Source organism: Tamandua tetradactyla, chromosome 6, assembly GCF_023851605.1.
Source record: "Tamandua tetradactyla isolate mTamTet1 chromosome 6, mTamTet1.pri, whole genome shotgun sequence".
Taxonomy (NCBI): domain Eukaryota; kingdom Metazoa; phylum Chordata; class Mammalia; order Pilosa; family Myrmecophagidae; genus Tamandua; species Tamandua tetradactyla.
Window position 1 is genome coordinate 144,580,397 of NC_135332.1, and position 23,445 is coordinate 144,603,841.

At 33.4% G+C, this 23,445-nt stretch overlaps 1 protein-coding gene across 2 annotated transcripts in view; it reads right to left on the reverse strand.

The window, feature by feature from the left end:
- Positions 1 to 5,094: 5,094 nt before the first annotated feature.
- Positions 5,095 to 23,445, reverse strand: part of RNF19A (ring finger protein 19A, RBR E3 ubiquitin protein ligase) — a 94,867-nt gene continuing 76,516 nt past the window's right edge. For both annotated transcript variants that reach the window (XM_077167355.1, XM_077167354.1), the window contains exons 3-10: positions 21,912 to 22,120; positions 17,408 to 17,552; positions 16,510 to 16,672; positions 12,811 to 12,925; positions 12,139 to 12,300; positions 8,068 to 8,281; positions 6,745 to 6,888; positions 5,095 to 5,818 (exon numbers count right to left, since the gene is read on the reverse strand). In XM_077167355.1, coding sequence (XP_077023470.1) covers positions 5,128 to 5,818; positions 6,745 to 6,888; positions 8,068 to 8,281; positions 12,139 to 12,300; positions 12,811 to 12,925; positions 16,510 to 16,672; positions 17,408 to 17,552; positions 21,912 to 22,120 — 1,843 coding nt within the window. In that variant the 3' untranslated portion in view covers positions 5,095 to 5,127. The remainder of the gene's footprint in view (positions 5,819 to 6,744; positions 6,889 to 8,067; positions 8,282 to 12,138; positions 12,301 to 12,810; positions 12,926 to 16,509; positions 16,673 to 17,407; positions 17,553 to 21,911; positions 22,121 to 23,445) is intronic.

Sequence of the window (23,445 nt, forward strand, 5' to 3'; positions counted from 1 at the left end):
AAAAATTTAAGTTCTACCTCTTTCATGTAAGACAAAAGGTAGTATAAATAGGTGTTCCACTGCTATTAGGCAAAAGGCTGAATCAAAAATAAATACAATAAAAGCAGGACTATAGTCCCCAGACACACAGCAAAGTCTACACATTCTAGGATTAGTAAACGCTTCAACAGGAAAGAGCTTGCCATTCCTTACTGTATTCATGTTATATAGATGAAAAACAACTTGTTTTATAAACTCTGAAAACCTAATTCTCTATGGTATTAAGAAATAAGCAATTCAGGCTAAGACAACCATAACAGTAATTTCTACTAAATATTAAAGGAAGACATAATTCCAACCTTGTACACCCTGATATTCAAATTTATCTCAGGAGGTTAACATTTAAAAAATCAAATTAACACAGTAAAGGAGAAAATCATGACTATATGATAGATTTTCCCCAAAACGCAGCCAATAAAAGTCAACATATTTTCCAAGATAAAAGCTCCTAGCAAACTGGGAGTCATAAGGAAATTTACTCAATTTAATAAAGGGTATCTACAAACACATCTGCAGCAAATATAATTGATGGTTAAACACTGCAAGGTTTCTTTTGAGATTACTAACAAGTCAACAAAATCTCCTATAATCACTGCTACTCAGCATTATACATTAGAAATCCAAACCAGTGCAATTGGGCAAAAAAAAAAGAAATGGTGTAATAATCAAGGAGGAAGAAACAAAATAGTTTGAAGATTGTCTCTGCCACTTACCAGAGCTATGCAACCTTAGGCAAATTACTGAATGTATTTTTGTCCCACAAGTCATCTATAATGTTTGGTAAGAGTGCCTCCTTCATAGGGCTGTTCTGAGAAGTAAGTTAGTATTTAAAAAGTACTTAGAAAGTGTCTGATACTGCAAAAGTGTTAAATACCTAAAAATAAGCTGTTCACAGATGACTGTATGTAGAAATCCCAAAGAATAGAGAGATAAACTGCTAAAATTAAGAAAGCAAGATTCCCTAGATACGAAATCAAATGTACTTCTATATATACTATTAACCACAAGCCAAAAATGATTTAATAAAAAAACTACACCATGAAAAACAAGTACATAGCAATAAATCTAGCAAAAGGTGCAAAAAAACTAATCTATAGGGATAATTAGAATCAATGCAATCCCAATCAAAATTTGTGGAACTCAATAAGGTTATTCTAAAATGTTTATGGAAATTTCAAGTTCCAAGGAAAACAAGGTGGAGAGTTGCCCTGTTAGATTTCAAAATCCCAAAGATGTCTAAATTGTCCATTTATTTGACCATGGGGAAGATCTTTCTGGAATACCTATACACCAGATATATCTGCATGGTTTCTCCTTCCTTTAGATCTTTGAACAGATGACATCAAATTAAGAGACCTTTTCTGTTTGCCTTATATAAAACAGCACTCTCACCCCTCTCAAATCACTCTATACCCTCCCTATATATTTTCATAGCACCCATCATTTGGCATTATTTTATAGTTATATGTATATGTTTATTATCTTTCTCCCATGGCCTCAGCAACTTGAAGCCAGAGTCTTTGTTTATCTGGTACTCTGCCTTATCCCCAGTAGCTAGTGACTTTGTTGAATCACTAAATTGGTAAAAATCATAAAAATGCTGGTTGGCATATGAACTGATTCAATATGAATCACACAGCCTGTAAATTCTCTTTCACCATTCAATGACTACCAAAAAAATATATTCATACTTTTGTCTATTTGAAAATAGTATAAACTTCCAGTGCTTTTGGTAGTACTTGTGTCTGTTTGCCTAATGCTATAACAATACCACATTATGAGTTGGCTTAAACAATAGGAATTCATTGGCTCAGAGGCTAACTATCCAAAATCAAGCTGTCAGCAAAGTGGTGCCTTCTTCCCAAAGCCTCTAACATTCCAGTGTTGATTGCCAGCAATCTTGGGGTTCCTGGGCTTGTATCCTTGTCTCATATTGCATACCAATGTCCTTTCCTTTCTCTCCTGGTCTATGTTGACTTCTGGCCCCTTCTAGTGGCATTCTCTGAATTTCTTCTGCTTACAAAAGTCTCTAATAATCTGGGTTAAGGCCCAGTATGCTTCAGTTGGCCACTGCTTAACTAAAAAATAGTATCCTCAAGAGACCCTATTTACAATGGTTCAGACCCACAGGAAAACCGATTAAGAATATGTCTAAATTGGGGTAAATAATTCAATTTACCATAGTATGGTTAGTCAAATTCTCTCTCTGCAAGTTCATTCAGATGACCATTTTGGGCATTTCAAACTACTGAGCAAGATAACAGTGGCTTGAAGTCATACTTTATCTCAAAATGATGTAAATAAATGAAATGACACCTTTGGGTGAAAAAACAAAAGTAATTATGAGATGCTTCAGTTATTTTGCTTATCTTATGTAAGAATTCATAGATTTGATGATTTTCAACATACACACTTTATCTTTTGATGATCTAAGTTTATACTTAGACAAATTGCTACACAAAGTCTTATATTTTTACAAATTAATTCAATTTTCAGCAAAAATAAGTTAAGAATGCTAGATTGTGAATTCAATATAAAAAGCTAACTCATTTCAGTACTCCAAAACTAGGAATTTTACATTTAAGAGAATCCAGTTTTAGATTGATAATTTACATAATGAACAGTAGGGTATATTGTTATAATCTTTGTATTCTCTCTCACTACCATGTGAAACTCCCTCTATAGGCTTTAAAGAAAGCAAAGTACAAAGGCTAAAAAAAGATATTGTGTGTAAAGCCTCATTTGACTTGAAACCTGGGGTGTTCTCTTGTTGGAGGCTAGCCTGGAGTTGGACTCCAGTTAAGTTTAGCTGGGTCCAAAATGATTATAAGTTTGAAGGTCCTGTAGGAGAAGAATGAACTTTGGAAGCCAGTAGGAAGGTTCATACCATTTCTACAATGAGACTGAGGTGGTATTGGTTGGGGGTACAGCCAGGGGTAGGAGTGAACTAAAGGCACTGGCCTCCTACACAACACCACTCTGGCTGTGTTCCTCCTAAGATCATTTAGCTTTCCTCAGTCTTTACAGAAACATCAAGAAGACAGTTAACATATTCATACAGATTATTTTCAAGAAATATTAAATATAGGCCAGAAAAACCATCGATGCATTGTATAGAGGCAACCATAATAGAAAGCATTTGATTTCTATTAGCTTGAATTTAAATGGTTCCGATTTCATAATCTAATTTTGCCTGAGTAGAAGCTTTTTAAAAGTCTTTTAAGATCTTTTACTTTCCTGTTAAGATGAGTATTTATAATATTGATCTCTCTTAAAAATTAACAATAGACCTATTTACTTAAGTTAAATCCAACCACTTTATTTTAAAAAATGAAAATCTATTGATTAACAAAGCTGTTTGGTTTTTTTTTGGAGGAAAGGCAGGAATTAGAAAGGAGAGTTTCTAACACTTGTTTTTAGGTTTGAGAGGTTCAGCAAATACTTCCCTTTGGACTGAGAGAGACTGGAAGGCAGAATCATCTCAATGGTTTGAAATATTTATGAATACTGCCATAGGGCAAATAAGCATTTCCGTTATTATAAACATATGTGTGCACAAACCAAAAGCAGCAATACATTAGTATTTACATTTATTTCATGTATGCAATTTACACAGTCATTATTGAACAAAATTGGAATGCAAACAAATATACAAATATCATAAGAAGCATTATCACATAAAATAACTGGCACTAGTGTTATAAGCACATTAATGGAACTGGTGAGGAAAACTGATGGAAGAAGACTGCAGCCCATGACATTTTTTCTTTTTGTCAAAAGAGAACGCTCAGTAGCACCATAATGGCAATACTTAAAAGAAACACATAAGATGGAACATTTTTACTACTATCATTGAGGTTAACCTGCTTCATTTAGGAGAATTATATAGGAAGTTAACAATAGGCAGTATTTTGGCCAACTTCTGCTTATGTCAGCTAAACATCTTCCATAAACAAAAGCAAAAGGAAATAAAGCCAACTGTACGTAGAACCCTCTCCTTTTGTGTATTTGTACAAACTCTGCACCATGCTTTGATTTCATGATTGAAGAAAATATATGCAAGTATTTAAAAACTGAGGTTATGTAAAGTTATTCACTAAAGCCTGAGTGTGTCTTTGGTAGGCTAATACTCTTTTAGCATTGTTATTAATCACATTCACGTTTATCTATTTCTGTATTTTTCTATATAATCCAAGGTGGCTAGAGAGGATACTGTGGTAAACAATACAACAAAATCCTCAAATGACCAGGGTCCTTAAAACTCAGTCTACTCCAAAGGCACCAAGAATCATTGGGGTACAAACTTCCCTTAGTGAAAGAAAGGTGATTTTAAAAATTCTTACAAACTAATAGAATTTTATTTTGCAGTGTTAAATATCTTATTTGTTGTTGTCAGTATACTTGATTACCTACCATTACACTTTTCTTCTAAGAAGACATCAACAATATACAAGATATATAGAGTACCAGGTATTTCTATTTCAAAGTTGTGCAAAAACTGCCACAATCTTGCTCAAAGTATGTAAGTATCCAAATGGTAGCAAATGGGCTGCATTAAGCTTTATATATCCACATTGCAAATGAAGAAAGAAATGAAATTTATGCCCAGATGTGAATAGAAGTGTTACAGAATACCACATATTAAAGTAATCTTGCAAGGTTCTTTCAAATAGTATCCCTTAGTGGTTTCAATAAAATGTCACTAACCACTTATCCCTACGCCTCAAGCTTTTTCTTCATAAGAATGTTGTAGAATGCATTAGTATTTTATATTGATTATAAGTTAAGCCAAATTTCCATCTAAATACACAGTATGTGCTTAAGCAGTATTTTGTGGCAAAGACACAAAACATGCTTTGCTCTTAACATTTATTATCCTTATAATAATGCACTTATAAAGCCTTCATTTCATAGTTTTGTAATTAAAATCCACATGAAACACGATGCTTTGCTGAACATAGAAAATATATCTGCATTATGATTATGAAACCTAGCTTTTGCTGATAACGTGAAACTTAAAAGAAGTTACATGTAGTTCAATCAGCTCCAAGACTGTTCAGTGGTAATTATTTTGCAGTATTTATTGGCCTAAATTTCAGTCTGAATTGCAACTTTTAATTCCACTGTTTGATGTGAATGGTTGTTATTTGTTTCTTTTAGTGCATCATTAAAATATAAATCAACATTAGGTATTACTCCACTGTTACCATGTTCTTCAGCAATATGATTCAACTGTGGAACTTCTGAACATGAAGCAGTTTTGGTAAGCACAGAAATGTTACACTGATGTGGGGAATTTTCCAGACGGTCATTTTCTACCTCAGGAAGAATGCTAACAGTAGCAAAGCGGGCATGATAATCACTGGAACCATGACTACAAGAAGTTTTCATGCTTTCTAGGTCAGAACAACTAAATTCAGAAAAATGACTTGAGTGGGAGTCTGCTACAGATGGCATACTATCACTGAGGGATGGAGCCTCAAATTCGCTTGAGTTCGTGCTCTGTTGTTCTAACAACTGTGCATCCATGTCCTCTCTAGTCTCATTTATCTTCATGTTACTCTTTTTCCTCAATTTACCACTCTTTGATTTTTTTCCTGCTGTTGCTTCTTTGCACCACTTGGTGGCACTGGATTTACCTTCAAGCAAGCCACTAGATGAAACACCAGCATGATTACGTGTGGCGCTGCCATCGTCCACACTACTGCTTCCACTATTGTGTCTGAATTTGGATGGTTTCGATTCAATATCTACTTGGACCTCCATACTGTTGCCTTCTCTGAAACATAAGAGTAACAAATACAAATATAATTTCTGACTCCCTTTTTATTTTTATTCAGATGACAGCAAAGGGGGAGAGGGGTGTCTGTTACAAATCTAAAAAGGCCTAGAACAAATTAATGCAGGATAAATTGCACTTAAAAAAAAAACAAAATTTGAAATCAACAGGCCTGTTTTTCTAATGCTGCAATTTTTTTTTTAAACAGTAGCAGTGGCATTCATTGTTTATGTCACTTCAGGTACTAGTTACCCTTTCCTTTTTTTGTTTTTAATAACAGATTTATAGATACATAATTTACATACTACAAAATTTAGCACTTAACAATACATAATTCAGCGATGTTTTAGTAGATGCAGGATTGTATAATCATCACTGCTAATTCCAGAGCATTTTCATCAATCCCAAAAGCAACCTTGGATCCATTAGCAGCCTGTTCCCATTCTCCCCTCACCCCAGCCCATGGCAACCATTAACCTGCTCTCTCTTTATGGACTTGCCTAATCTGGATGTTTCATATAAAAGGAATCATACGTGTTCTTTTGACTGGCTTCTTTCACTTAATATAATGTTTTCAATGTTCATTCAAGTTGTCATAATACTTTAATATGGAGAAGGGGAGTGAGCCTGGTTTCATCTTCTACAACTTCTTTACTAAGTAAAAAGCTCTGCCATGACTGGAAAATATTTGTATGTATTCTACAATTATTACTATATAAATCTCCCAATCTTAACATTTACAATCATTAAAATTTAAGTATTGCCAGCTCTGGCAATCTTTTAACACAATTTCTCAACACTTTATTCCCAGAGAATTTAATGTTAATTGGTGGCCATTATTCACTGATAATTTTGCCTAATGACAAGGATAATTCTTTTTAAATTAATTTTAAAATCCTCATGATTTATAACAATTCTTTCCTTACTTGTCCAATGGGATGTAGGAATTCAGAATGGATCCTGCCATTGCTTTGGTGCTGGCATTATCACTAACGGTTCCCAAGCTGACTGTGCCAGATTCTCCACTTAGACTGTACCGTTCTTTCTGTACATCTGCTTGTACTTCCAACCTTAAAAGGGGAAAAGGGTATTAGATAAAAAACAAAATTATATATAATTTCACCACTAATGTAATAGTTATCTTTAAATGAATCAGTTAAGAACCCTAGTAACAAGAAACTATTTTAGAAACAACTATTAACATTACTTTTTAACAAGTCTCTTCTATTTGATTACTCAAATTCTATCACAGCATGATGAATAATACCAGTCATCTAAATAAAATGGGAAAAATTAGCTGTCTGCAAAGTAAGGAAATAACAAATAACACAAAAAGAACATAAAGGATTTTAACTTAAATATCTTCATTATTCTCACTCAGGATGCGGCACTTTGCATGCCACATTTCAGTGGAAAATACAAAATGAGAATATATTATCAACATGATATATGACAGAATTGTGAATCAAAAAATTCTGGGCATCATATTAAAAATGATTCTAAACAAAACAAAGAAAAAGAAAAAAACAAAAATTCTGTTAAAAAATGTGACTCAAGAGATAATATTATGCATGACTATAACTTAAGAGTATGTGTTTAAATGCAAGCTACCAAAAAAAAGATAAATATAATTTATTTTTTAATTTGTACACTCCTCCTCCATTAAAAAAACACACACACAACAATCAAAACTAAAAACAGAAGTAAAAGTGAACCAAAGAAGAAATAAGATAAAAATGTATTAACTTCTCCCATTTATCTATATGGCTGTTGGTCAAACACCTGTTGAAAATGAAGTAAACGCTGATACATAAAAGGACCCATTCAGCCCTCCTGGCCCCAGTTTATGCATTCCCAGATGCCCTGACTCCCTTTTCTCCCAGGTTTTAGCCAGTGTCTCAATTCCTTACCACCTCCAAATTAAAGCCCACACTCAAGCCTTGGCTCTACTGTATTCACTGAAGCAGATCTGGTATTGACTTAACATGATTCAAAAAGTACAATGAAAAAAAACAGGCAGACTTAGCTTTTATGCAATCAAGGATATTTTGACAGAAAAATAAAAAATAAAAAACAGTAATTACCTCTTTATTCACCAATAAAATTTCAATTTTTAACATTATTATTATTCAACTCTGACCTAGGATGGTTATATGCAATCATCATGCTTTGTGTTCTAAATTCTCCTCACCTAATTAATAATTTCTAATTAGCCAAAGGCAAAAACAAACCACATTTCTGTTTCTTACCTGTTAAAACAGTTTACCATGGCACTTCCTGACAGACTCCCTGTTATACTAGCTCCAGCGAGTGCCATGGTGCTAGCTGTTTCACTCAAGTTGTCTCGAATGGCTTCTATTCGATCCATGTGGCTTCCACTTGCACTCAAACTGCCAGTCAGACCACCAACACTTCCCTCCCCTATGCTAGGGTTGTGTCTTGCTTCTGCTACTGAAGTTGTATCTAAATGCAAATATTTAAAGAAACAAGTATGAAATTATTAATTTCCCCCTTCTTAAAGATTGCTCCATGATTTCAGATAGGGCATGTTATTTATTATATAAAGTACCAAACGTACACACAAACAGAAAAGATGCTGGGAGTCAGGGACATATAACTACGGGGTAAGAATAAAGGGAAATATCTCAGAGTAGCAGAGCTGAATCATGGAGTGGCTCTCAATTTTAAATGGTCACTAATTTTTTAAAAACAATCTAGAATATTAAGGAATTTTATAAAGAACTGGTTGTAATTTAGCTGATTTTACAGGAAAATTAAGAAACAATTTTCAGTAAGGGAGTCATTTATTCTCTAGGCTAATAAGAATGGGCCAAAAGTTCATTTGTAGATATATTCCACAGTTCCAATTGTCTACAAGCTATTACAAGATCTAATAATACTATATTCTCATCTTACGGTATTTTTCACATGCTTTGTATGGTAAGGATTCATTTATTCACTCTAATATTTGAGTACTTACTATATACCCAAAACTTGCTCTAAGTACTAGGGACATACTGAAACAAAGAGAAAAACATCCTGCTCTCAAACCTTACATTCTAGCTGGGAAGGAGGAAAATGGGGTGCAGAGAGCAATAATTAAAATCAAATGGTGAAAAATGCTATGGAGAAAAATAAGGCAGAGTAAAGGGGAGTGAGTAGAGGGGAATTAACGTAATAAGGATGTGCCACTTCATATAGTGTGATGCAGGAAGGCCTTTCTGATAAGGTAACACTCTCAAAAGAAGTGAAGGAGCGAGCCATGAAATTACTTAAGGGAAGAGTATTCCAGGCAGAGAAAACTGCAAAGCTCTAAAGTCTAGAATTGGGAGAGTGCTTGGCATCCTCAAAAACATCAAGGAGATGCAGTATAAAAAAGTACTGTGGTAAGAAATGAGACAAAACCAGGGCCAGATCATGTGGAACCTTAAAGGCCATAATAAGGACACTGGATTTTTTAACACCAGTACAATCAGAAGCCATGGGTGAGTTTGAACATAGGAAAGACATGATCTGACATGTTTCAGAATTGTCACTTTGGCTGAGCTGTGGCACAGATTATAAATGAGTGGATTCAAGAACTGGAAAGAGCAGTGAGGAGGTGATTCTAATACCCCAGAAGACAGTACCTGTCATGGTCAGGTTCATGTGTCAACTTAGCCAAGTGGTAGTACCTGTTTGCCTGGTTGGGCAAGTACTGGCCTGTCTGTTGCAATGAGGACATTTCATAGAATTAGATCATGATCACCTCAGCTGCATCCACAGCTGATTCCATTTGTAATCATCCAAAGGGGAGTGCCTTCTGCAATGAGTGATGCTTAATCTAATCACTGGAAGAATTTTAAGGAGTATTCAGAAGAAACAGGCTCTCTTCCTGCTTTAGCTGGCAAGCCTCTCCTGTGGAGTTCGTTCAGACCCTTCATCGGAATCATCAGCTTCACAGCCTGCCCCGTGGATTTTGGAATCTGCATTCCCACGGTCACGTGAAATACTTTTATAAATTTTATATCTGCGAGTATTTCCTGTTGATTCTGTTTCTCTAGAGAACCCTAACTAATACAGTACCTTGGGCTAGTAGAATGGCAATGGAGAGTGTAAGAAGTGGTTAGATTATAGGTAAATAATGAAGGAAGAGTAAAACAGAATTTTTTGACCGATCAAATATAAGTTATAAGGGGTAAGGAGGAAATATTAAACTTCCCCATCTGGGTAATTCTTGATATTCACACAAGCAGCAGGGAGAACCAATTCAACAGGGTGAACCGTCGATCTTGGGGTTCATTCCTATGAAGTTTATGCAAAGGAGAAGCTAAGCCTACTTGCAATCATGCCTGACAGTCACCCCCAGAGAACCTCTTTTATTGTTCAGATGTGGCCTTTCTTTCTAAGCCAACTTGGCAGATGAACTCACTGCCCTTTCCGTTATACAAAACATGACTCCCAAGGGTGTAAATCTCCCTAGCAACTACTGACAGGATTTCTGGGATGACCTGGCATCATGGGATTATGAAAGCCTTCTTGACCAAAAGGGTGCAGAGAGAAATGAGGCAAAAAAAAGTTTCTGTGGCTGGGAAATTTCAGAGTCAAGAGGTTATCCTGGCGGTTCTTCTTATTTATTATATAGATATTCCTTTTTAGTTTATGGTGTATTGGAGTGGTTAGAGGGAACTAGCTGAAACTTTTGAGCTGTGTTCCAGTAGCCCTGATTCTTAAAGAGAACTGTGTAACTATATGGCTTATACAGTGTGACCACATGATTGTGAAAATCTGTGTCTGATGCGCCTTCTATCCAGGGTATGGGCAGATGTGTAAAAAAATAAGGATAAAAATAAATGGGGGGGATGTATAAAGGGCTAAAAATTGGGTAGACTGAAATACTAGTGACTAGTGGTCAATGAGAGTGAGGGGTAAAGGGTATAGGATATACGAGTTTTTTCTTTTTATTTCCTTTTCTGGAGTGATGCAAATGTTCTAAAAATGATCATGGTGATGAATACACAACTAAGTGATGATATGTGAGCCACTGATCGTATACCATGCATGTGTGTGAAGATTACTGAATAAAAATATTAATATATTTTATTATATATATAAAAGCTATGAGAGGGGAAAGGGAAGTCATAAATAAGTGAAGATTTCTGGCTCAAACAACAGGAAAAATGGGGAATCTACTTACTGAAGTGAGGACAACGGAGGGAAGAATAGGTTTGAGAGAGAAGCGTTTAATTGTAGGCAAACTTGAAATTCTTGTTAGACATTTCAATGCAGATTAAAGAGGAGAGTTAAATATTTAAAAATTTGAAGTTCAGGGGAGAGTTCTTGCCTATATATAAATTTGGGAGTGGCCCATTTATATATTATTTAACAGATGAGATGTCTTAGAGAATGAGAATAAATAAGGAAAAGACAAGTTTGAAATGAAGCTCTTGGAAACTCCAACATTTAGCAATTTAAAAAGGAAAATAAGCCAGCAGAGAACACTGAGAGGAAGTACCTTGTGAAATAAGAGAGATGAGCAGTGGTTTTCTAGAAAGCAAGTGAAGAAAATGTTTTAAAAAGGACATGGTGTACCAAGTTATATTTGAGGTGCTACTGTTATACTAAGGTGAGGACCAAGAACTGACTCTGTGTTTGGTAATATGGAGGTCACTGGTGACCTTGCTTTGGTGGAATGGTAAAGATGAACTGGAGTGGTAGGAACCAAAATCTGATTGAAGTGAGATCATAACGGAACGGGAAGTAGAAGAGCGGACATTTATCCTTGCTTATCTGCCTGATTATTTCATAAATTCTTATAACAAGAATTTCTGGAATATAGAACATGCACATTTTTTAAGGTTTACTAATTATACTCCCACTGGTAGACTACAAGGGCATACGTTTTTATATTCTTATCAATAAATATTTTCATTCTTAATCTCTGCCACTTATTGTACTAATCCACATTTATCTAAATAACGCTGGGTTAGCTTCTATTTATTATTGGCTACTTGTATTTCTTCTTTTATGAACCACATGCATCTTCATATTTTTTTCATACTGATTTGTAATGTTTTAAGCAAAGTTTAAGATGAAAAGCTTAGGATCTCTGAGCCATTACATTACATACCCATCAGAGGTACCCAGAAATATTTCAGCTTCTTTTCTCCATTTACCTTTCCTCAGCATTTCGTTTCACTGATGTACTTCTGGATGAAAACTATTAGGCTAGTAAGAGGAGGGTGATGGAAATTCTAACTTGCATTTTGTCTACAGCTCCCCTACACCCTACCATCCTTAAAACTAATAGCACATTTTAATCCTTTGCTTAAAGGACTTACCTACAGCTGTGTTAGGTCCACCAACATTTATATCATTTTCATCATCAAATTCAATCCTGACTCCTTTTCCATTGCCTGCTGAGACTCCACAACCTCCACTTCGACACAGAGAAATTGGTACAACGCCATAGACATACGCTAACATGATAGGAACACCAATTCCTAAAATAGAAATTAGTTATTGAAAGTCAAAATATAAATCAGAAACATAAGTTTTATAATTTTTTCAGGAGAAGGTATACAGGGTTTTTGAAAAGTGCTAGGATTCTGCAGATATGACCCGTACACTTGCCAAAAATGGATTCATCTAATTGTTAGGGGTCACAGAAAATTCAAGGCTCCTGGTGCCTCAGGTGACACGAAGGAAAAAAAAGGTAAACGATAGAAGTTTTTATAAGTGTCAGGGCTCAGACCTGCATGGGAGAGTTATTGTACAGTTGGGGTAATCAGATACAATAACCCTAAAGTAGCTGCTGAGTCTCCAATAATACTTTTAACCAATAGTTACTGAATGAGAGGCTTTCTGTAGGCTTAGCGTAAATTGTCCTTAAATAAATATAACGTAACCCTCTCATCTTCAACAACAATATAATGCTTAGTTTTGAAAACCCTTTAGCAAAAGTTTAACTGTATAAAATGTGATGTAACTAATACTGTTATGCTTTTTCTTACCTACAGTTACTGCAGCTACTACTGGAGATACGATTACAGACAATGTTACACCACCTGCTATGGCCAAATTCCGTTTGTGCTTTGAAACATCCTTGCCTTCATAGCGATTGTGAATCTTGAATTAAAAATAAAAATGAGGTGAGAAATCAAAGAGAAAATATAACAATATTTGATTTAGATGAAATGGGCCTATGGTTGTTAGAAATTGGGTTATTTCTCACATAATTTTATACATGAGTGTCCTAATTCAAGGTAACTATTTCTTAAACCATATCCCTCACAAATAATTTGCTTATCATAATTTACTTCTGTAAGAAGACTGATTTAATAGGCCTCACTTTGTGCTTACTGTTAAAACAGTCTTGAGTAAGAGCAGATTTATAATTGTATTCAGTAGTATAATCATCTATTGAGTAAAGGAGAAGGAATTAATATTATTTTCTACATAGTTATGAGTTAGATATTTAACTAATGGGATACTTCTAATAAATGTAGCATTTCACAGGTTTCTTTCTAATTAAGACCCTTTAAATGACAAAAAGAACTAAAGAGGTTTCCACAATCTTTTTTTAACTGACCTTAAAAAGCAATTTTAATAAGCAAACATCATTAAACAGAACTACTTTTCTTTCAGATCCCTTTTTATGAAGAAAAATATTATCAAGAAACTTGGGTTCATGATTCTCATTTATAGCTCACAGAATAGGGATAGAGAGGAAAAAAAAGAATAAATAATGGCTGTCAGAAGACTGAAACTGGATCTGTTCAACAGCTTTGTAGAGTACTGGTGTATAAATATAACTTAATACCACCGAAAGAGTGACTTGTAAAGGATATTATCTGTACTTTGGGAAATAGCATGATATCTTTGTTTTCATGATTTACAAGGGCTAGAAAATGTACTAAAAAATAAAGTACTTTTTTTTCCCATTTCAAGACAAATTCAAAACAAGCCTGAAAACACTACAGGTAGTCTCTAAAATAAAATACTTGACTTATAAACAACATCACAAATGAGGCTCAATAAAAAAATCTATTATTTTGTGGTTATTTTGAAGGCTGTAAAGTACAATGAGTTTCATAGGATGCATTAAATAGTGAAAAAGTTGGTGAAGGAAGGTGAGGAAACATGGAACATATATTTCCCAGTCAAAATTCTGTTTTACAGGATGATCCAAAGAATGTTTGCATTTGTTTGGTGTTATATTTTTTTTAAAAATTTAAAAATTAATAAAAAAAATTCTGTTTAACAGCACTGACTAGTGCCGGTTGTTGTATACCCCAGAAAAGCCATGTTTCTTCAATCCTCATACAATGTTGCTAACTGGAGCCCTTTGAAGGGGTTGCTTACTGTAGTGCTTTAAGGGGGAACCATTTTGGAAAAACTTCAGAGCCAACAGAGGCTACACAGCCAGAGATCTTTGGAGATGCAGAAAGAAAGCACCCCCGGGGAATACTTATGAAACAAGAAGCCAGGAGAGAAAACTAGCTGAGGTTGCCACATGTCTTTCCAGCAGACAGAGGTGTTCTAGACCCATCACCCTTTCTTGAAGCAAGGTATTTTTCCCTGGATGCTTTAGTTTGAACATTTTCATGGTCTTAGAACTGTAAACTTGCAACTTAATGAATTTCCGTTTTTAAAAACCATTCCGTTTCTGGTAATTGCATTCCAGCAGCTTTTACAAACTAAAACAAACTATATGTTTTTAGTGAACAAGGCTCTGTAATTCCCTGAATAGTCCCAGCAGACAGAGATGGCAGACTTTCCTAAGGTACCTTTTATTATTTTTAGTGCTACAGCTAATTCCTGCTGCTCCCCACTTCTATTCTTGGGAAATTAAGACACTGAAGCAGAGAAAAGCCAAGGTGACAAACTGATGAGGTAAACTTACAAAGGCTCCCCACAGAAAACAAATCTTCCAGAAAATTTTACAACCTCAAGAACCAATATTCAATAACAGTGATCACATTCTCCCACAATTTTTAATTCAACTTAATTTGTTCCACTTTACTATTTTGCCACATTTTAGATACTTTTGCAGCTTAACAGATTTTCCTGGGCTGATGTGGATCCCTAAACACCACTAAGGAGACTGTTTAAATGGAAAACCAATTCATTCACTTGCAACTAAGTACATGTTTGAAAAAACAGATGACCTGTAATTATACCCAAGACTTGAACAATGAGGTAAATAATCTCTCCTGTATAAATTATTTGTGGGTATGTGCATTACACCATCTCTCTTTCTCTTCTACTAAGTGTCTAAATAAACAGTTTTGTTTTCAGCAAAACCTTATTTTGGATAACTACGTGAACAGTTATTATAATCAAATTGCTGCTATATTTCGGACTTTAGAAAGTTTAAGTTTAGTTATCTAAACCTTTCTGAAATAAACATTGGCTTATATGTCTATTCTTGGTCCCAGAGCTAATTTTTTAAAAAAGTATGTTTGTATTGTTTATTATAAAAGTAGTATGTGTTGAAAAATTTAAAAAATTGGTAGCTTTCTCAGGATCAGCTTTTTAAAAATAAGGTAGCTTTATCAGGATCAGCTTTATCCTGAGTGAGGTCCTAAAATTCAGAACTAGAATTAAAGGAAACAATTTAAAGGGAAGCATTTTTTCACTCAATATTTTCTGTTAGAACATTCTCCAGACAATAGAAAGAGCTTCCTCGTGAGTTAGTGATTTCCCATCATGAAAGTGCCCAAATGACTAGAATGAAATTTACCAGGGATCTTATACAAAAAATTCATGCATCTGAGTATTTGAAGATAAATTATATAAACTTTTCTAAGCCACACTATTCTAACATATCAATTTGAGAGTAAAATACCTATCTTGAAAGGTTGCTGTTTGATTAAAATTAGTCAAAGTACACCTAAACATACACCATACATGTGAGGGCTCAACAAACTTTAGTTATCTATTTTTTATTCCTATCTTTTTTATGTTCATGCAGAGTATTGGGATTAAATAATTTCTAAAGTCATTTCTCAATTCTGAGATTCTATTAATTTAGACAGCCACAGACTTCTTAACACTTCATAAATTGTCCCATTACTCTTTAAAAAAAAATTATTTGCTTAGCTAATGAATTATAATTCATTGAGTATAGGCCAGTGGTAGTCATAAATAATTATTGGTATTTGGACTTTTACAAACATGTTGGAATTTGCAAAACAGAATATTTACTAATAGCAGCAAACGGGGTGAAAAGAGTTTGGTCTGAAGTAGGAAACAATTCAGGAACTAGCTAATTATTCTTTACCTGAAGGCACGAGTTATAAACTCCATTTAGCTATTAACTTTAGCTAAAAAGATCCTGTAAACCTGACTTTACAAGGATATGCCTATAAGGAAAATGTTAGGTGTGTATATTCAATATTTTATGCTTACAAATTGGCTTATAATTTAATGTACTAAAGTTTTCAGATTCAGATAATTTTAAAGCAAATATGAATAAGTATATGTATATAAATAAGTTTGCTAAACACTGAAAATTTATTATCCTATGAAAAACTGGAAATTGTTTATTACTGAAGAAACCAAAACTGACAGTTGTCTTCAAAAAACAAAAAACATCATGTACTTACAAGGATGTAAATAAAGGGATGCACTTATAGCAATATAAATAAAGGGATGCACTTACAGAGTTAGAATAAGATAATGAACCAACAAGTAATTATGCATTTTACCTTACGACCCACATATACAGGAATGCCAATAATCATCGCAGGGATAGCAATGCCAGCTATTAAAGCAATTCCTACAGGAGCACCAACAAGTGTTCCCAACTGCCACAATATTTTCTTCTTTCGGCTCCAGGGTTTCTTGCCCCAAAAAGTACATCCTGATGGACTAACGTAAAAAAATTATGATGTAAAATAACTACTGCAAAACATCATGATAACAAATTATAATAATATGCATTAAAGTAATGACTATAAAAGAGGGCTGCTCATATTGAGGATCCAAGGTCTTTTTTTCCTTTCTTTAGATTCTTAGATTATCAAAGCCAAAAAATTAAGGTAGGAACCACCATAAATCATATTAAAGGGATAACTGATAACTGGGATTCGCATTAAAAATTTATCCCTAGTCCTTCATTACCTTCAAAATCTTAACTTAGTTTCTAAAGAGTAATCTAATGCAAAACCTAAGTGTTTATTTTATACCTGTTTTAGGCATGTATCTGACTTTATCATACACTCACTTTGTGGTCTGAATAAAGGAATTTATACATGAGAAAAATGGAACTATTTATGACTTAGCATAATTACATGGGGCATTAAATATAAGCTTTATATTTTAATAAAAACTACAGAAAATTTCCATTTCATATTTTGGCTAGGAATAAGTAGCCCAGTAATTTGATTCCTTTTAAATTTATGTAACTTTAATATTAATCCCAAGTAATGAGCATAATAATTTGGTTCCTTTTAAATTAATGTAACTAGAATAAACCAGATCTCTTTAAGTAATTTGTAAATCTTGACTTTAAAAATGCCTTAGGGCAATACTTTCCCCCCCAAAAGCCCTTTTGTCTTACAATAGAAAATTATATTTAAATATAAATAATTCCTATAAACTTACCTTAAATAATGTAAATCTGAGATTTCTTTCATACACAACCAACAAAACTCACAACCACAAACAGCACATGTCATATGATTGCAGCTTCCATCATTCATCTTTATTATATAAGCAGCACATCGTGGACATGGCTTTATATCATCAGCTATTAGGAAAACAGAAAGCCTGTTTAGTAGGTAAAACTGACCTAAAAGTAACAATTTCAAATAGATTGATACCAGTTGTAGTACTGCCCCCCCAAGAAATCGTGACATGTATAGTTTGTTGCAGGTAGTTTTAACTTCCTATTTTAGTATAGAAAGCATTTTCTTCCTTTCTGAAGTAGGAAACATATTTTACAATAAAACTTCAAACTGTAAATATTTTTCAAAGACAGCTGCATTAAAATGAGAACAAAGAATAACAGAACAGCTAAAAAAAAAACCAAAACAAAAAAAGAGAACCAAGGCAACCTGAGGCAAATTATGAACTAAAAGAAGTTTGTCTTTGACCCTACCGCACAGCTGTCTTCTCTGGGTGGCATTATTAATTAAAATGTAAATAATGTGTATACTGTTCCTTTAGTGAATGAACACCGATAGGAAGTGAACATATGAGATTGACCAGAATCACTATACACAAAGTATTATGAGTTCATTTCTCTTTTCTAAGTGACATCAACTATAGACACTGGAAAAACAACAAGATGGACCTTGTAAAGAATCAGTACCCAGAATAAAAGAGAAGTAGTTAATAAGTTAAAGAAGAGTTATATGGTTATATATGCTAGACAGCGGAAAACAGTTTCAGAATTAACACAACCACTGTTAGTTATGACTGTGTCATGACTCTTTTTAATTGTCTTTGTCATTTTGATTCAAAATGCTGATGTTGTATGCATACAACATCATGCTGATGCTGCATGCTCCTTGTACAGAAATCGGGCTACAATGCCCAAAAGTGTCACATCAAAACCAAGTAGTAAATAACTTGACAAATCACTGACACAGAATACAAGTTACCTCACACAAAATTCAAAACTGTTTTGAATTTTGGCATCTATTTAAATAGGAACCTGTAATTATTTTACCCTAAGATATAGTATAATATAAACAGCTATATTTTCTAACGGCACAGCTTTTTTTTTTAAAGTTATTTAACGTGCTAACCAATGAATTCAAGTATTTGTCCAATTTTTTTTTTTAAGCATTAAGCTCTATTCTGTTTTCCTTTCTACAAGTTTTATGGTCAAATTTTACCTGCACTTTATCAGTAAATTCAGGTTTCCTTAGTAGGCTTCTTCTAGGGCCAAAGCTGTTTTTTAACTTAAGAACTGTTCAGTGCTCACAATTAGTGTTTTAATGATTCAAGCAATTTTGAGCAAAGCGATAACTTTATGCAGCCAGATCAAGACAAATGATAATTACTAGAATATAAAAATTAAGAATATCCATAAGTCATGATTAAATGATCCAGAGAACAGTTTGCATTAAAAATTTTTTAATATTAGGGCACAAATGAGAAAAAAATGTCTTTTATACCTGATATAACATCTACTACATCATATTAAGGAAATGCTAATACACCTGCATAAATGGAATATCAGTTGACAAACTTCCTCATTCCAGTGCATATGCAAATAGTAGATATCTTAATTAAAGGTAGGAGTAAAGAGACCCAGACTTTGACTCTGATCCCAAACTGAAATATGACATCCCCATTATTTTTATGGTTGTGAAAACATAAAATGGCCTTCTAGTATGCTAAGATTACAAACTAGAGAACTGGCACCATAAGCAGTGTATTTTTGCTATGCCTCCCAAAGTATCTGCAAACACATATTTTTATACTCTGTAAGTATACACCTAAGTAAGACTGTTTTGTCTACTTATGCCTCTCCTCAAACCAGGAAACTAGAAAAAAAAATGCACTGTACATATTATATAGACATTTCTCTCAAAATGTAAGAATCATAAGTGAAATTGTTTTGCTGATTAAACAGGCAAACAATCTCCCATTTCCCAAGAAATAATCCCATAGCATTTTGATATATTTTAAAAAAGGCTTCTCACACGTCAAGTGTTTGGCAAAGCTTGTGTCTTTTTTAATATTTACTGTTAAAATATGGGCCACTTATAAAAAACAACAGGTTACAAAACACTATGTTTTCAAATTGTGTTTTAAATTTAAAACTCCTTACATCCCCAAGACCAACCACCACATCACTTGTAAGGATTTAGGACAAAACATAACACTGGTGAACACTTAGGGTGGTAGTGGTAGGGGTTAGAGGTGCAGGTGGGGAGTCCATTAAATATTTTACTTTTATAAAAGGGAAAATTTACAGTAACAGAAATTGAAAAAATATTATATATGGTCCATTTAAAATGTAACACAAACTCATAAAGATAAATTAAAACAATTTAAAAGCAAATATTATAACACAAGTTATTTATTACAATACCGCATGATTAAGTACACTTATTTATCTGCTGGTGAAGGATTAGCAAGAGATAAGTAAACCAATTTTTCAATGTATTATGATACTGTGAAACAAAGAATACCAAGATATGTGGAGTAACAGTAATTAATAAAATCATTTTAGATGATAGCTCCCTCTCCTTTTCTCTACCAGTCAGTGAGAAACAAGGTCCAATTTTTAATTTGTATACATTACAGCAAAGGGAATTACCATCTAGCTATTAGTTCTGACAGCTTTGATTTTTGAAGTATAAATAAAAATGCATGGCACTTTAAAACCAGATTCTCAAAATTATGAGATAAGATTTTTAAACAAACATGAAACAAATTCCAAATTACATTTATTTTTTGGAAGGCTATATTTATTCTAACAATGCCACTATTTGGCTGAAATATTTTGGAAGTCTGTTAGCATCACCTTCAAAGCTACTGTACACACACATACACATCACTCTCATGATCATACAGCCACATCTTAGTTTGGATCATCCCCAAACCAGTGTTTCAACCTCATATGATACTTTAGTTGCTAGATTTAGGTTCAAAGAACTTTTGGTCCTTCCCCAAAACCAAACTGACATTAAGAGTACTTTAACAGAATGTATTAGTATCTAAAGGTTATGAAAATAAGGCATTCCAGGGTAAAACTGCTACAATTAAACAAAAAAAACTCCCATGTTGACCATTTTGAACATGAGTAATATTCATTTGGATGACTAAATTGTGATGTTTATTAAAAATATAATAACACAAGATATCTTAGTCATTTTTTTTTAATGGTGGTCTAAACATACTCAAATATATTCCTATCTTTAACAGGTAAGTATGGTTTTCCTGAGTTCCCCTACTTCATGTAGCCAAAGCACATATTATGGGGCAAGACATGTCTCAATCCTAAGGAAGTAATTATTATTAGTATCGTCACTGTACAAATGAGGTAAGTAAGTTGCTCAGGGTCACATAAAGATTAAATGGAGAAGTTGGGATTCAAATCTAGACAGTCTGATTCAGAATCCGTTCTCTTACTCTATATATGTCTGTGTGTTCTGTGATCAATAAATAGCCACACCAATTAGAGAAGAGGGATATCATTTTCAAGTGGTCTACTCAACGGCTCCTACTGATACCTCAGGAGATAGCTTAGGATATACCTAAGGTATATACCAGGTCCTTTCTGAATTGCTTTTGGACCTGTACCTACACTAATTCTATTATTTTACCGTAAATCCTCAAGAGAGAAAAAGAGAAACAAGTCAGACACAAACAAGTATGAAAATCCAAATATATTATATGAAATACAAATGTCAAATTTTTCGTGTTAAACTTTAATAAGACCTTATTTTCCTAGCAGCATATAGTAAGTGACTCAACAAACTGCTGGTAGGAATATAAATTATTATTTCTTATTTCTGTATCTTCCAAGTTTGTGTCCTTCAAACCAACAAAAATAAGTATGTTTTAAAAGGGTTGGAATTTCAATAAATAATGAAGTCTGTGAATGTGAAAAACTAATTTTTTATATTTCAATTCAAAGAACATTAAAATGTTGAGAAAAATTTTGAAAAATATTTTCAGACTTATGAGTTGCACACTTTGTGCACATACAGATAGATCCCCAGATAACTAAAAAATTTATGGTCAAAGACACGTTAATATGCTTAGTGTCTAACCTGCCACGGTATGATTCTATATCCTTGAACCTGGGATTGGATGAGACCACTGTATAGGTAAAAAAATGTATTTCATGAAATATGTAAAAGAAAAATATTCCAAGATAATGAATATTCTTTAAATCTGTAAATTCTGTTTACACAATTATCCTTTTTTATTTTTAATTTTTGTCAAAATCTGTCCAATCTCAATACCACTTTCTTCCACAGAAAACAATGTATGCTTCCGAACAGAAACGCTAACATATAAATCACTTTGGAAAATCGAAGGGAGAACAGGGAAGACAGCACCTGAACACTTTATTTTTTTATTAAAACAACTACTGTTCTGTATGTGTCAAATATTTTATTATTAAAAAATTAGACATTAATACCTGCTGCGCCAGACTCTTGGCTATAACTAATGGATGAAGAACGTATAGTTCTGAGACGTAAACTCTGGGCTCTCTCCTGTCGGGCAGCATCACAGGTCTGGTTGGGGTGCCAAATCTGTTTACAGTGGTAGCAAAACTCTGTTCCACAACCTTCTCGCCCACAAGTTAATTTTGGACAGCTGGCGCATCCAAATGCTATCACTGCATATCTTTAAAGAACAAGAAAAAAGGTTAAAAATATATAAGATATATTCATTAACTGAAACAATTACCCAACTAAAACGTTACTCCTTGAAAACATTTTCTATTTGTGTAACAGCAAATAGTTATAAATCCTAACTCGATCTCACTAATACAACAGTGGGGGGGGGGGAATGAATAGTGTGCAAATGAAGCCACACAAATGGCTAGAAAACATTTTAAAACTTCAACTTTTTAACTTATCAAGTTTGAAAGGAAAAAAATAACACTCAAATCTGGTGGAATATGGTGAAATGACATTTTTGGCAACATATATTGATACCCCTTTTTTGGAAAACTTTTTGATGAGAACTATCAGAAATTCTAAAAAGTCTTTGATCCCATAACCCCACATCTAGGAGTTTATCACAGAGGAATTCCAAAAATATAGCAAAAAACTTAAATTGATTATATAGTGTATAAACATATCTCAATAAAATTTTACTTGGGAAAAAACCTAAATTATCAACAATAAAAAAATGATTTGAGAAACTAACACAGTCATTCAACAGATTATATAGTTCTAATATTTTCAAAACAATTTTAGGACACTAGGGAATATTTACGATCTGCTAAATATAAAAAACATCATACCAAACTATAGCCAAATCCAAATTTTTTAGAAATTGTATTAACAATATATGCATAGAAAAGACTAGATGGAATCTTTAAAAGTGATTTTCTTTGTATTAGGGTTTTAATTTTCTTCCTCATGTATTTATACATTTTTGATTTTTCACAATTACTCGTTTATAATAGAAAGATTTTTTTCTAAAAAAGATGATCTATTTAGAGATGTAATGAATATGAATCAGGTGTACATGTCAATTAATGGCATACTGTGCCAATTCACAAATTTTGTTACTGTCTGATATTTATTCATAAATTCTCACATTTTTGTTGCTAAAATGCATGGTGAAAATGGATCGGTGCCAATCTCCTACCAATAAGTATGCGAACTATAATTTCTCAACCAGGAAGTATTATCCCTTCAACCAAAAGATTGAGAACACTACAATTTTCTAATTATCATTGTCTAACACTGGTATGTTTCAACAAGACTGAATTAAAGACAATTTAAATCAACGTTTTAATTTAGCAAGGTTCCATTTTCCTAAACTTTGAGATTTCCAAGATACTTTATTAATCCCATTCCCATGGGATCAATAAAGAAGTCATGAAAGACCCTATACTTTATTTTCCACCAAGTTATATCTAAAACATAAGCTAAAATAGTCTTTGTTTTTAAAACAGTAATGCCATTGTATAAGAAAAGGAGTAGGCACTTTCTTTG